Here is a 12,944-nt window from a genome sequence, read left to right as displayed (position 1 = left end):
CAAGTGGGGGATGCCAGCCCCCTTACAAGAACACTGGTGAGAGAAGAGTTGGTTCATGGAAAGAAACACACGGGAAGATAATGCCATAAAAAGGAATGAAGTACTGACACTGGCTACAACATGGATGAACTTTGAAAACATTGTGCTCAGCGAAAGAAGCCAGACACAAAGGACCACATGGTGGATGATTCCAGCATATGAAATGCCCAGAATAGGCAAATCTATAGAGACAGAAAGTACATGGCTGGTTTAGGGCTGAGGGGTGGGAAGAGGGGGATGACGGCTAAAGGGTAAGGGGTTTCTTTTGGAGGCGATGAAAATGTTCTAGAATTAATCATGATGACGGCTGCACACATCTATGAATATACGAAGATCCACTGAATTGCACATTTTAAGTGGGTGAATTATATAAAATGTGGTTATGTCTCCATAAATATGTTTACCAAAAAAAAGCTGATTCGTGGAACCCTGATTACCTCCTGCCATTTAGGACTGTTCTGAGGCCCATGCCTGGTGTCCCCACAAGACTAGAAGTGCCCACCTCTGCAGGGCTCTGTTTGTACATCCCTCTGCCCCACTCCCTGGCAGGGCGTCTGGGACACAGTGGGCATTGACGATTGTTTGCTGAGTAAATAAATGAACGTATGCATACCAAACTCCTATTCATACTTCAATACCTTGCAGAGGTGACGCTTCTTCAGGGAAGCCCTGCATGGCCTGCCCTGACATTCCTTCTCTCCCTCTTCTTCCTAATCTGTGCTTCCCTCTCTCGTGACAAATGCCACACCAGGCTGTGAGCCCCTCGTTGGGGGAGGACTCTCTCAGACTCCATGTGCCCAAATGCAGAGGCCTAGCATATAGCACTCGCTCCATAATTGGCATCTCCTCACCATCCCCAGTGCCCTGGACCACCACCCATGGTGCTCCTATGGAGCCAGGCCACGGGGAACCAGCTCCACCACCTCACCTACTCCCCACCCCACCCCTACCTCCATTGCAGCCCTGGGCGCCTCGGCTAAGTGTGGATCCCACCACATATAAGCCCAGAGCTTCGAGGAACAAATCAAAGCCCTTCCCAGCCCTGTGGATGCCTCAACCCCCGGGGCAGCCCCACCTCCCTGAGGCCACAGCCCCCACCCAAGGGCGACTCCCACAAGCACATACCCGCAGCTTGACCTGGGTCCTCTTACGAAGCCACTTCTCACGGGGGTTGGCAGGGCTCAGTGCCGCGGGGTCCAAGCCAGCGCTCTCCTTGATGTTCACGCTCTCATAGCGCATCACCTGACAAACAGCCCAGCAGGACTCCGGGTCTGGTGGCTGGACTCCTCTCCCTCCTCCCCACGGTGTCAGGGCCCTCCCCAACACCGCCCCACCTCCCGGCCTGGGACCCTCAGGAGGCTGGGAGCCCCAGGCTCTGCCTCTCTGCCCACCTGTCCTGACAGTGGGGGCCAGAGCGCTGTCTCTCAAATGCTCTGGCCTGGGAGGAGCAGAGTCTGCTCTCTACGCCCAAACCTAGAAGCCACCTGCGTCTCTACCCATTCTCTGCCTTCCCCATATGGTGGGTGACCCTTACCAACGGCCACCTGGAGCCCTGGTCCCAGCCCCACCCCTCCTACTCAAGAACATAGATGGAGCGAGCTCCCCTCTCAATCCTGTATGACTCATTAGTCCCACTCTACTGGATCAGTCTCCTCAGCATCTAAATATGCTGCAACAGTGGCCAAACAAGCAAACTCTCCTAGGACCCCTGTCCCGTGACCATCACATTTCCCTGTTCTCCCTGACAGCGGCATTCCACCCGAGACTCAACCTGTGTGATGTCTCCACTTCCCCCCACCTCCCCTCACCACCCAGTCCAGTCACTTCTGTCCCCACGGCCCCTGAAGCCATTCTTGCCAAGGCCCCATGACCTCCGTCCTGCCCAACTCAGAGGCCCACTCCCGTCTATCTGCTCTGCTTCTCTTCTGATCTCAAAAGACGTCCTCTTCCATTTCCTTCTGTGGTTCCTCCTCTCTCCCCCAGGAGCCCAGACTCCTCCCTGAACTTCCCTATCTGCAGGAACTCCCCTCCTATCTGGGATATTGTAATCTATAATAAGAAATATATATCTGGTCTCTGTTTAGTTTCTAGCACAAAGCTCCTAAAATCCTTGGAATTTTCTAAGTGAGAGGGACAAAGTTGTCTTTTGTTATATTATTGAGGTGATTTGACTGGTATCTAAGGACAGGGGCTGGTTGCCAGGAGAGCCAACCTTGTGACTGGAGGTTGGAACTTTCAGTCCCACACCCCCTACCCCCACCTCCGGGGAGGGGAGAGGGGCTAGAGGTTGGAGTTCAATCACCAGTGGCCAATGACTTCATCAATCACTTTTATGTAATGAAGCCTCCACAAAAACCCAAAAGCATGGGGTTCAGAGAGTTTCTGGGCTGGTGAACACGTGGAGGTTTGGAGATAGTGGTGCCCTCAGAGAGGGCGTGAAGTTGCAAGTCCCTCCCCCATACCTGGCCCCGGGCATCTCTTCCATCTGGGTCTTCCTGAGTTAAAGCCTTTTATAATAAACCAGGAATCTAGTAAAAGTAAACTGAGTTCTGTGAGCTGCCCAAGGAGAGGATTGTTGGAACCTCCGAGCTATAGCAGGTCGATCAGAAGCCCAGGGGTTGGGTTGGGGAGGGCACAGCTGTAGGACTGAGCCCTTCCCCTGTGGGATCTGACGCTGTCTCCAGGCAGAGAATGTCAGAATTGAGCGAGATCAAAGGAAACACCCAGCTGGGGTCAGAGATTCGCTTGGTGTCGGGGAAAAAGCCCACAAGTGGGAACTGGCCTGAAGAGCAGGGCCGCCCGTCACTGGCTTTAAATGCCGCCCAAGCCCTGATGGCCCCGCGTTCTTATCTCTAAGCCTGACGTCTACCCTGAGCTCCGGATTCACCACTCGCCTTCCTTCCCACCATCCAACTAGCATCTCACCCCTCCCAGGTCCAGACGCAAGATGCGATGTCCCCCACCTCATCCAGCCCCGCCCTTCCAACCCTAGGACACTGCACTCCATAGTTACACAAGAGTGGAAACCAAGAGTCACCCGAGTCCCCTCTTTCCCTGGCAGCCCAGACATCGGCAGGTCCTGTCCCCAACAACTCACACCCAGCAGCTCCTTGGTACCTCCCCCACCAGCTCCCGAGCCCAAGCTGCCACCTCAAAGTCGGGCTCCTACGCCTGCCTCAGTGGGCTTCCCACTTACTCTCTTGCCCTCCAAACCACAGCCACAGAATTTCCTTCTAAAATACAGTCAGGTGGTATCTCTCCCTTGCTTACAACCCTGCAATGGCTTCTCACTGGACCCAGTATAATATGCACATCCTGACCTTGGCCATCACGGCTGCACGTGATCCGACCCCCTCCCCCACCTCCTAGCCTCCCCTCCCCCCCCGGCTCTCTCTCAGTCGCTGGCCTCTCTGCTCAGCTATCTTACAGATGAGGACTCTGAGAGCCACAGGGGACCAGGCCTTGATGACTCCAGTCTCCAAGCTGAGACATGGGCACCTTCTCCTATGTGCGTCTATTTCATTTTCTAGAAAGTACCACACCAGTGGCGAGAAACCAGTGTTCCTTATGAAAACCATTGTCTGTCCATGTCACCGCCTGTCTGCCGTGCTCCAGTGTGCTCCCAGTGTCCCACATGGCCTGCAAGTTAACACTCTTCTCCAGAGAAGGCTGGGCCCTCCCAGGAAGGGCCCGCAGTACCTGTCTCAGGATGAAGGCCACCACATCCGTGGACTCCCAGTAGCTGGCGTGGAAGAGGTGGGGCAGGGCCACGGTGGGGAAGGCTGTCAGGACGTCGGGGCAGTACAGGGCATAGTCGATGCGCTTGGTGCCCCACCATTTAGCTGTGACTGTGGGGCCGAGAGGGAGGTGAGGACAGAGTGGCCCTCCCCCCAGACCTTGACACAAGGGGCAGTGTGGGACCCTGGGGCCCAGACCCAAGGATGGATGTGTCTCTCGGAGCACAAGTTTGAGGCCAGAGCACTCAGCTCAAAATGAGCCCGGGGAAACACATCATTCCCCCTCCACTGTCCACAACCCACCAGCCCCGTCCCCCACCCACCCTGCTGCAAACTGGTCCCCATGATGGGGGCTGGACCCACGGAGATGTCCACAGTCTCACACCCCAGGTCAGCAGGGATTCCCAAGGGGAACACTGAACGTTGGAATTAGGGTTCTGGCTGAGGATAGCACTCAGCTGAAGCCTGGCAAGGTCATGGCTTGGTCCGTGGTCAGAGGTCAAAGTTCTCTCCAGCTCAGTCTGGATTTCTTTTTCCCCTCCTCCCCTGCCCTCCCTCTGCAGCCCTGGCAGTGAACCAGCGGCCACCTAGAGGAAGGGCCCTCTCCCACAAATCCAGGCAGGGCCTGGGAGACCCTCACTCACTGCGGGAGGCGCCCATGGGGGCCAGGCTGTCCGAGGACTCCGAGCTCTCGCTGTGGGAGCTGCCCTGGCTCATCCTCCTCCCAGGGCGCTGGGATCTTGGGGCCGGAGGGGGCGAGGTGGGGGCGTCCAGGAGCGGCGGGCTGCCCCGGGAGCTGCCCTCCAGGAAGAGGGAGCCGTGGGTGTGCAGGGCGTCAGCTGGAGGCGGAATTTCATAGTCAAGGCCTGGCCTGCTCACTCACCTGCCCAAAGGGCAGCCTGCACCTCTCACCACCCGGGGCCTGTCAGGACCCCCTCACCATAGTACACTGTTCATTTCACCTCCTCTAAGCTTCGGGTTACTCAGGCACAAGTCAGGGTCCCAATCATCATGTCCACCCTCAATAGAGCTGCGAGGGACGCCTCTGGGACACTGGCCCCAAAAGCACCAGCCGAGGTCACAGGTGACACATAACCTCGTGCTCTGGGCCAGAGGATGGTGGCTGAGCCTGGAAATGAGTGGGGCCTCCAGCCTCGGAGTTAGGACACCCTCTGGGGGTGGGGGATGCCCTCACCAAAGAGGGATACATTATAGGACAGGGGAGGGAGGTTTGAGAGCCCCTTCTATCGACGGAATCTGACAAAACAGGACTTTGGAAATTAAGTCTCCATTGAAATGGGGGCTGGGGGAGAAGCTGGGCTTCAATCCTGAATGAGCCACACACACAGCATCCCTGTCCCCCAAGTCTGGCCCAAGCCTCTGAACAGGCTCTGGCTCAACTTCCTGAACTGGGGTACAGAGCCAAGGCTCTGATCACCAAGCCCCATTACAGGCTTCCTCGTGGCCTCACCCCGGCCCGTGCCCAGCTCACCCCACTTGAGCCCCAGAGGCCACTGGCCCTCCCCCAAACCCACCTGCCCTTGCTCCTGCTATTCCCTCCACTGAGAAGAGCCCTCCAACTCCCATCCTCCAGCTCTTCTCCACCTGTCCAAATGCCTTGGTTGGAAGATGCCTCTTCCGGGAAGCCGCCTCTTCCGGGAAGCCCACCAGGATGACACACTCCCTGCCTTGCACCTCCAGAGTCGAGGTTGGGCACTGGGACGAGCACTCAGCATGGATCCCTGATTTGCAATCAGGTCTGAGTATTATTGCTGGCCCCCAGCCATGGAGGCAGGTCAGGGGGCGGAGCCCAAAGATGCAGCCTACAGGGCAATTCTCACACAGGTGGGCTGCTCGAAGGCACGTGACTCGGCTGTTTTCCTGTTCTCCTTTTGCCCCAGAGCACACAGACCTTGCTCAGGTGAGTCTAGTCATTCTACCAGCTGACAGCTTGGAGGGGCTGTACCAGAGAAGGTGGCCCTGGAGTGCTGCCTGCCTGGGGCCCAGCCTCCAGTTCAGCGCACAGTCTCACCCAGAGCACCTACCGAGGAGGAGGGACTGTCCGTCGCCCAGTGGGAACCTCTGGTAACGGGGCACACTGACAGGTGGCACCAGGTGGAACTTGGGCTCCAGCAGTGGCTCAAGCCGGGAGGCCGAGGGGTCTGCACAGTGGAAGAAGCTGTAGAGCTGGCTGCAGGCAGGACGTACCTGGAAACCTGGGGGGAGTAAGAGGATACACGGGGGGGGGGGGGCTTGAGCACCCACTCCCCAGCCCTAGGAGGCTCCCTTGAGTGCAGCTTTGAGTAGCCTACTCTGCTCAAGAACCTGCCATGGCTCCCTGCTACCAACAGGATCAAAGCCGTTACATTCAGCTTGGCATTCAAGGCTGTGCCAATCTGCCCCATCTAGAAGCATGGCTTAGGCACCCAGCACTGCAGCCATGGTGGACCTCGATGACCCCCCAGCCAGGCCTGCTGCTTTCATTTTTCATGCCTTTGCTCAAGCTGCCCCCCCTCCTAGCAGGACTCCCTCCCCTACTTCCATTGGTCAGATTTTTAAATTCCTCCAGCTGTCACTTAATTGCTACCTGATCTATGAAGCCGACTCAGGCTGATCTGTCAGTTGGGATCAGCTGCCCCTTCCTTGCAACAGGTTCAGTTCCCAGGCCTGGTAGTAAGTATTTAGTTTGCCGGAGCTGGCAGAACACTTCTCTCATTGACCAGCAGGTGTCACCACTGAGACCGCCTCATCAGTGCACCTCCCTGTCCCACTCGTCAGGGGACTGGATGGTCTAGCATCCAGGGAGCCCTGGGGTTCCTTAGTAACGTTCAGGGCGGCCACGGGATTCTGCCTCCTCTCTCCACTTCAACCCAAGCCGCTCCCTTCTTATCTGTTCCATACTGTAGGTTGTTGATAAGCTTTGATGCAAAAGCTGTTTGAGAAGCCCTGATCCATTGTCCTCCCAGGTGCCTCTAGCCTCTTAAATCCTCAGAGTCATTACTAAACCTTCTGCTGGTACAAATCACTTCTGTATTTTAGAGGAATGGAGGTGGTGATTGGGCAGAAAGCATTCAAGGCCGTGAGGACTGCAAGAGCAAAGGCACTGTGGTGAGCCTGGGGGTCTGTAGGGGGCAGTAAGACTGACCTGGCTGCAGTGGGTCTGCTTAGGCACTGGGGAGATGCAGTAGGGCTTCTCTCCCCAGAGAGCATGGCAACAGGACAATGGGGGCACAAATCAGCCCAGGTCATGTGACAGGGGCAGTGAAATCCATCAGGGCTGCCTCACCTTTGCCCCATCTGTGGAAACCGCCCCGCTCTCCCTCCTCCCCCAAATCCTTTTCTCTCCTCTCTCTCCATCTACCCCTACTCTGTGACCCACCCTGTCCCCACTCTCCCCAGTTTCAGGCCCTGACACAGTGGCCTAGTGACACAAAGGCATCTCAGGCCCCGGCCTGTACCACACCCACCATCCAGCCCCGGCAGCACCGTCCTCCGCATGGCCAGGACCAGGCCCAGGGGCGAGCCGAAGAGGAAGAAATCGGACACATCAAAATCCAAGCGGCCCAGGCTGACCTCAGGGAGCTGGGGCCCTCCGGCCGCAGGGGGCTCGGCCTCATCCTTCAGGACGCTGGAGTGGATGCTGCCCGAGGGAGGAAGACACAGGAGTGCAGGTTAGGGGAGGACCGAGCGTGTGGGAGTGTGCACTTAGCAGTCTGCGTGTGCAGCGCCCAGCTCTCCACCTCTGGAGCAGGGGTCAGACCCGGAGTCCACCTGCTGTGTCAGCCACATGAGTTGGTGACCATCTCAGTATCCACCACCAAGGCCTGGCCAACATTCGGCCAACTTTTCTGTCAAGGGCCAGATACTAAATATTTCAGACTTTGGGGGCCATGTGGCCTCCAACACATCTACTTAACTCTGCCACAAGGCATGCAAGCAGCCATAGACGAGACACAAACACGTGTGGCCATGATCCAGTAAAACTGTCTTCACTAAAACTGACTGAGGACCTGAAAACCGAAGCCTCCTCCACACTGGCAGGCCTGCCCCATCGTGCTGGTCTTGTGCTGGCCAGCCTGAGTTCCTTCCCTGTCCAGCAGAGAAGCCCAGCCTGGCCAGTCTACAGACCAGCTGGGTGATGTCGGTCCTGCCAGAGTTAGGGCTTTCATTGTAACTGATGTTCCAGGCAACCCACAGACACAGATGCAAACAGCTGGGTCTTCCCTCCCCTCCAGCCGGTAGAAGAAGCAGAGCTTAGAGAGAAAAACCTGAGACACACAGAATTCCAACCATTCCCATCAGATTGTCCCAAAGAGTTCAAAGTTGACGTTTAGCCACAGACCCAGAGCCAGCTGCCGAGAATGAGCAAGAAAACTGGAGACCTCCCTGACCTTCCAGCTGCACACAGGTACCGCTCAGGGGTGAAGAAAATTCCATGGGATGGATGATCTATGAATCCATTAACTGAATGCAAATTCCACTAAAATACTCAGGCTGGAGGAGAAAGGCAATTTTAGAAATACCAATCCAAATAATAGGTGCGAGCCCGCCATCCTCTGTGGGTGAGGGAGGGTCTGGGCAGTTGAAGCTGAATCCCCGCACTCCCTCTGCCTCTCGCAGTGCGAGCATCTTGCAGTGAGGACAGCGACCTGGTGTCGAACAATGCATATTTCATGTACAGCGTGGTCCCTAAACACACACCAACTACTTAATTGCCAAAGAAACAGCCATCTGTCCCTAAACCAGAGGGAAAAGCTGGCGGTGTTGGACCAGCTACCGAGAGACTCCAACTTCATGTCACTCTCCAAATCCCTGAAAGGATTTTTCAAGGATGAAGAAATGTTCTGATTTTTTACCTTGCAACCTGACTTGAAATGTAGCTGCTTTTCTAAAGGATAATCTTTCAGGGGGACTTTAAATAGAGATTTAAATATGCAGAGCATTTGACATAATAATTCCTCTTCCAGGAATCTATCCAAACAAGAAAACCCTAATATATACATTAATATTTATGCACAAAATGTTAGTGGAGTGTTGTTTATACTTGCAAAGAATCGGAAAAAGCTAAAGTGTCCAGTTACCAGGACGACGGAAGATGTTATCCTTTCACTCAATAAAATATTATTAAGAATACTTACCAAGTATTTTTAATTATCTGAGGAAAAGATCACAATATAAGAAGAGTTTTTTTAAGTAAAACTATATGCAAAGCAGGTAAAAAAAATATACTGAAAGGCAAACTCCAAAGCATTAGCAGTGAGAAAAGGATATATTTTCCAAATGTCATAATGACCTCATGCTACTTATCATCTGGGTCAAAAAGAAGGAGGGAGGAGGGAAGGAGAGGATCGAGGAGAAAGGGAAGAAAAAAGGAGGCATTCCTTCCAGTCTGGATCTATGTTTAATACCCATTTGAATCCTAAGTGTTCAGAGAATTCATGTCACCAGTGTCCATCAACACATCTTGTCTAGACGGTTAAGGGGTGGAGAGTTCCATGGGGACCTGGCTGGCCTTTGAATAACAGGGTATTGGGTGCTGGGCACTGGGAGACCGAAATGCTGACCCCAGCCCTCCAGTAACTGGCTGTGTGTGATCCCAAGAAAGTCCCTGATCTACTTGGCCCCTGCAGCCCCATCTGGGAATTACTAAGAACACAATACTAAGAAATACTAAGAAACACAAAACACACCTACATCTGTTCTTTCACCAGATTCTTAAAACAATCCGTGAAGGAGGCGGGGGTGGCATTATACCCTTTCTGCGAGACCGACTGTGCCGGTCTCTGCAAGTTGGGGTGCAGCTGGGACGGCATGCCGAGTCCCGGGTCTCAGCACAGGGTCCGTGGGGGAGTGGCCTTGGTCCCAGCATTTCAGCGCCAGTCTCTGGTCCCCCCACCCACCCCGTGGAAGGGCCTGGGATGCATGACTGGTCACAGGTCTCCCAGATGACTCTGGGCCAAGGTCCTCTCCCCCGGTTGCTTTGCTAGCAGGCAGGCAGGCACAGGGAGCGGTTACCTTGATAGGAAGGTGTGATGCTGGGTGATGGCCTCGCAGTCATAGGTGGAGGAGTCACTCTGTTTCCGTGGCAATGGCCTCTTGGGCTCATCATCCTCCAACACGCTGGAGACGTCGATGCTGCTTTTGCTGAGACGCTTGCTGCCGGCCAGACTGCAGTCTTCCTCCATCACAACTGGGGTGTCCTTTGCGGCCAAGCAGAGGACAGGAGGGTGCTTTGGTCACTGGAGACTCTGGGGCCCCGCCTCCTCCCCCAGCACAAATGAACCCCTTTCTCCTAAGACTCCTTCCAAAAGGAGCCACAACACAGTAATGGTGGGATTTTAGGCACAGGGCTGTGCCCCAGGTCCAAAGGACTCAGAGACCCAGTGGGAATTTGGACAGCCGTCGGGGGACCTAACCCTAAATGGACGTCAGTTTCCTCACCTGTAATGACAATCTTGCTACTCTTGTGGGACGGTGATACGATACTTTGTAACCTGGCTGTCACGGCACAAACAGGAAGGGCTAGTACTCCCCCAGGAGAGGCCCTGCTCCCTGGGGGCCGGGGCGGGGCTCCCAAGGACAGACCCTCCCCCACTGCCACCCTCCCGCCCGCACCTGGGTGCTGCTGATGCTCCCCTTCCGGCTGCAGCTGCCAGGACTGTCACCCGCGGGCCCTGCGCTGTAGCAGATGGCGTCGAAGGCCAGGAGGCCCCCCACACAGTCCCCGATGAGACACACCTGGAGAAGGCAGAGCTGGGGCTGCAGACCTGCCCACTGCTGGCCCCTCACCCCCACACCCAGCCAGAGCCTGGCCCAGGGAGGCCATGAGAGTCCCAATAAGGGGACAGGAAGGTCAGCCTAAGGATGGGGACCAGGCTAGGGTCAGGGGTCATATCTAGCCAGGGATTGGCATGCACTCAAAAGCAGAACCCAGATGTTGGCCTCAATTTTCCTATCTGTAAAATGAGGACAAATCCAAAGATCTCAAAAGCCTCCTCGGATCTCAGAAGCTCCAGCTCCAGAACCGCCTGGTCTAGATCTTTCAGGCAGATCCCAGCCTCTCTCCGGGCAGGGACCAGGACGGGGAGGGGAGGGCTGCTGTCCTACCTGCCCACTGAAGCCAATCCCATCAGGGGATTTGAGGAACTCTGCGTAGACCTGGTTGGCTCGCTCGATGACGGTGGCAACAGCATCTTGGTACTGCGGGGAGGAGATGGCCAATAGGGGCAGGGCGGCCAGAGGGACGTGGTCCTGGCTGGTGTTGAGACAGCCCTCGTCGTGGCTGTAGGGGTTCAGGCTGCAGACAGGGGGCCAAGGTGAGCCCAGCAGGGATCAGGCAGAGGGGGTGGGCTTGGGGCTGCGGACGGGGCAAGAGAGAGCACGTGCTGGCCAAGCATTGGGCCTTTGGCTTGGGGACTCTTCAGGAGGACCCAGGCAGGAGCCAGAAGAGCCAAAAGCACAGGCCATGGGGCTTTGCAGAAAAGTCTGTGACCCCAGAAAGGACTAAGAGAGCCTTCCCACATAGCATCCCCACTGCCAGGAGGTTGACTGTCCAGCCCATGCATGGGCCCCCTCACTTCCCTGCCTCCCTCTCTCTGGGCAGCTCAGCCCCATCTGGGACCAGCTCCCAGCTGCCTGTGCCTGCCCTCACCCCCACCCATACTACCTCTATCCCCTGAAGCGTGGGACCCAGATGGCGGGGAGGGACAGCAGAGGCAAGGACTGTAGGCACACCCTACCCAGATCCTGCCCTTACCCCATCGTCGAGCTCAGATTGACCCAGGGCCCAAAACTAATCCCACTAGGGACCTGATGGAAACTGGGGCAGGTGACAGGACTCAAGGCACCCTGGGCAGGTGGCAGAGCCCTCATGGTGGGCCAGGCGGGCCTAACAGCCATTCCTCATCTCCAAAGAACACAAATTAGAGGAAACAGCCCTCGATTGCAGCCGGAGAGATTTTAATTAGCTGAGAAAGAGCTCCCTCCCAGCGGTGATTAGGGGTGATTGATGGCCCAGCAAGGCGCTGCCTGGGGGAGAGGGGTGGCCCCTCTCGCTGTCCTCTCCAGTGGCCGTCGGGCCATTCGTCTTCCTGGAGATCAGGCCTGGGCTGGGTAACCCAGCTCTGGAGGTCAGATATCCTAGGGGCAAGGGGGTGCAGTGCCCTGAGATTGATTGTGCAGGAACACAATTAACTCCCGATTGTTGGAGTGTGATGAACGGAGCCTTCATTCAGCTCAGCTTCCCAAACTCGCTGCTGAGCAAAAGCCTGGAGCGAGTGGAGATGCAGATTCCAGGGCTCTGCCCCTCCTGACTCAGAAGTCCCAGGGGGAGGCCCAGCTGCCCAGCAGTTTAACAAAAATCACAGCAGGGATCTGGGCCGTTAACCAGGTTGGAGAACCATGCTCCTTCCCGACCTAATCTCCTTCCTTGTCACTCTGACTGAGACCTGTCCAGAACGTGTTCAGGGAACACGGATAAATCAGAGACGGGTCTCTGCTCCCCATCCAGAGGGCAGGGGACACTTTCCTTTCTCTCGCAGAGGGGAAAAATGAGACCCAGAGCATCCACTCCCACTCCCCCAGGGAGCTGGCACCAGGCTAGGGGGTCTCTTTCCACCCTCTCCCGAACCCCACGTGGTTGGGGGCTCCTTGCTGCAGAAGCTGTGAAAGGAGGTGAGGGGCGGGACAGAGATGCTGCTGGCTTCCCTTCTGCTGGGACTGCAGAAAGTTCCCGGCTCCAGTCCCAGCCATTGGCCACACACTCTACTAGATGCAGGTGCTCAGGGTCGTCTTTGCCTGCACCGCTTCTGAGCAGCCAGGGCCCCCACCTGGTTCCAGACACCCACCTCCAGCTGGTTCAACAGGACAGGCACCTGGGGAGCACAGGAGGGAGCCCTCGGGGCCTGGAGTAGGGTCAGAATGTCTCAGAGGCCCCCAGGTCCTGAGGGGCCTCCCCTCTTCCTCTCTAGCCCACTGACCACCGATGGACAGACTGCCTTCTCTCCTCCAAGGACGGTGATCTGAGTCACGGCTAATCCCCATGCCCTGCTAGGTGCTTCAAATACATAAGCACACCGAAGCCTCACAAAAACTCCAGGAGGTGGTTATTACCATGGTCATCCCCATTTTACAGATGAGGAAACTGAGACAGGGAGAGGATAAACAACT

The 12,944-nt window shown here is 56.1% G+C and overlaps 1 protein-coding gene across 1 annotated transcript in view; it reads right to left on the bottom strand.

The window, feature by feature from the left end:
* Nucleotides 1–12,944, bottom strand: part of PITPNM3 (PITPNM family member 3) — an 82,011-nt gene that overhangs the window by 12,003 nt on the left and 57,064 nt on the right. Inside the window, exons 7-14 of the mRNA XM_031467884.2 lie at nucleotides 10,884–11,073; nucleotides 10,392–10,514; nucleotides 9,792–9,976; nucleotides 7,244–7,416; nucleotides 5,822–5,992; nucleotides 4,421–4,615; nucleotides 3,739–3,887; nucleotides 1,165–1,281 (exon numbers count right to left, since the gene is read on the bottom strand). Of these exons, the coding sequence (XP_031323744.1) occupies nucleotides 1,165–1,281; nucleotides 3,739–3,887; nucleotides 4,421–4,615; nucleotides 5,822–5,992; nucleotides 7,244–7,416; nucleotides 9,792–9,976; nucleotides 10,392–10,514; nucleotides 10,884–11,073 (1,303 nt within the window). The remainder of the gene's footprint in view (nucleotides 1–1,164; nucleotides 1,282–3,738; nucleotides 3,888–4,420; nucleotides 4,616–5,821; nucleotides 5,993–7,243; nucleotides 7,417–9,791; nucleotides 9,977–10,391; nucleotides 10,515–10,883; nucleotides 11,074–12,944) is intronic.

This window comes from Camelus dromedarius, chromosome 16 (genome assembly GCF_036321535.1).
Source record: "Camelus dromedarius isolate mCamDro1 chromosome 16, mCamDro1.pat, whole genome shotgun sequence".
Classification (NCBI taxonomy): domain Eukaryota; kingdom Metazoa; phylum Chordata; class Mammalia; order Artiodactyla; family Camelidae; genus Camelus; species Camelus dromedarius.
This window is presented reverse-complemented; position numbering and strand designations above follow the sequence as displayed.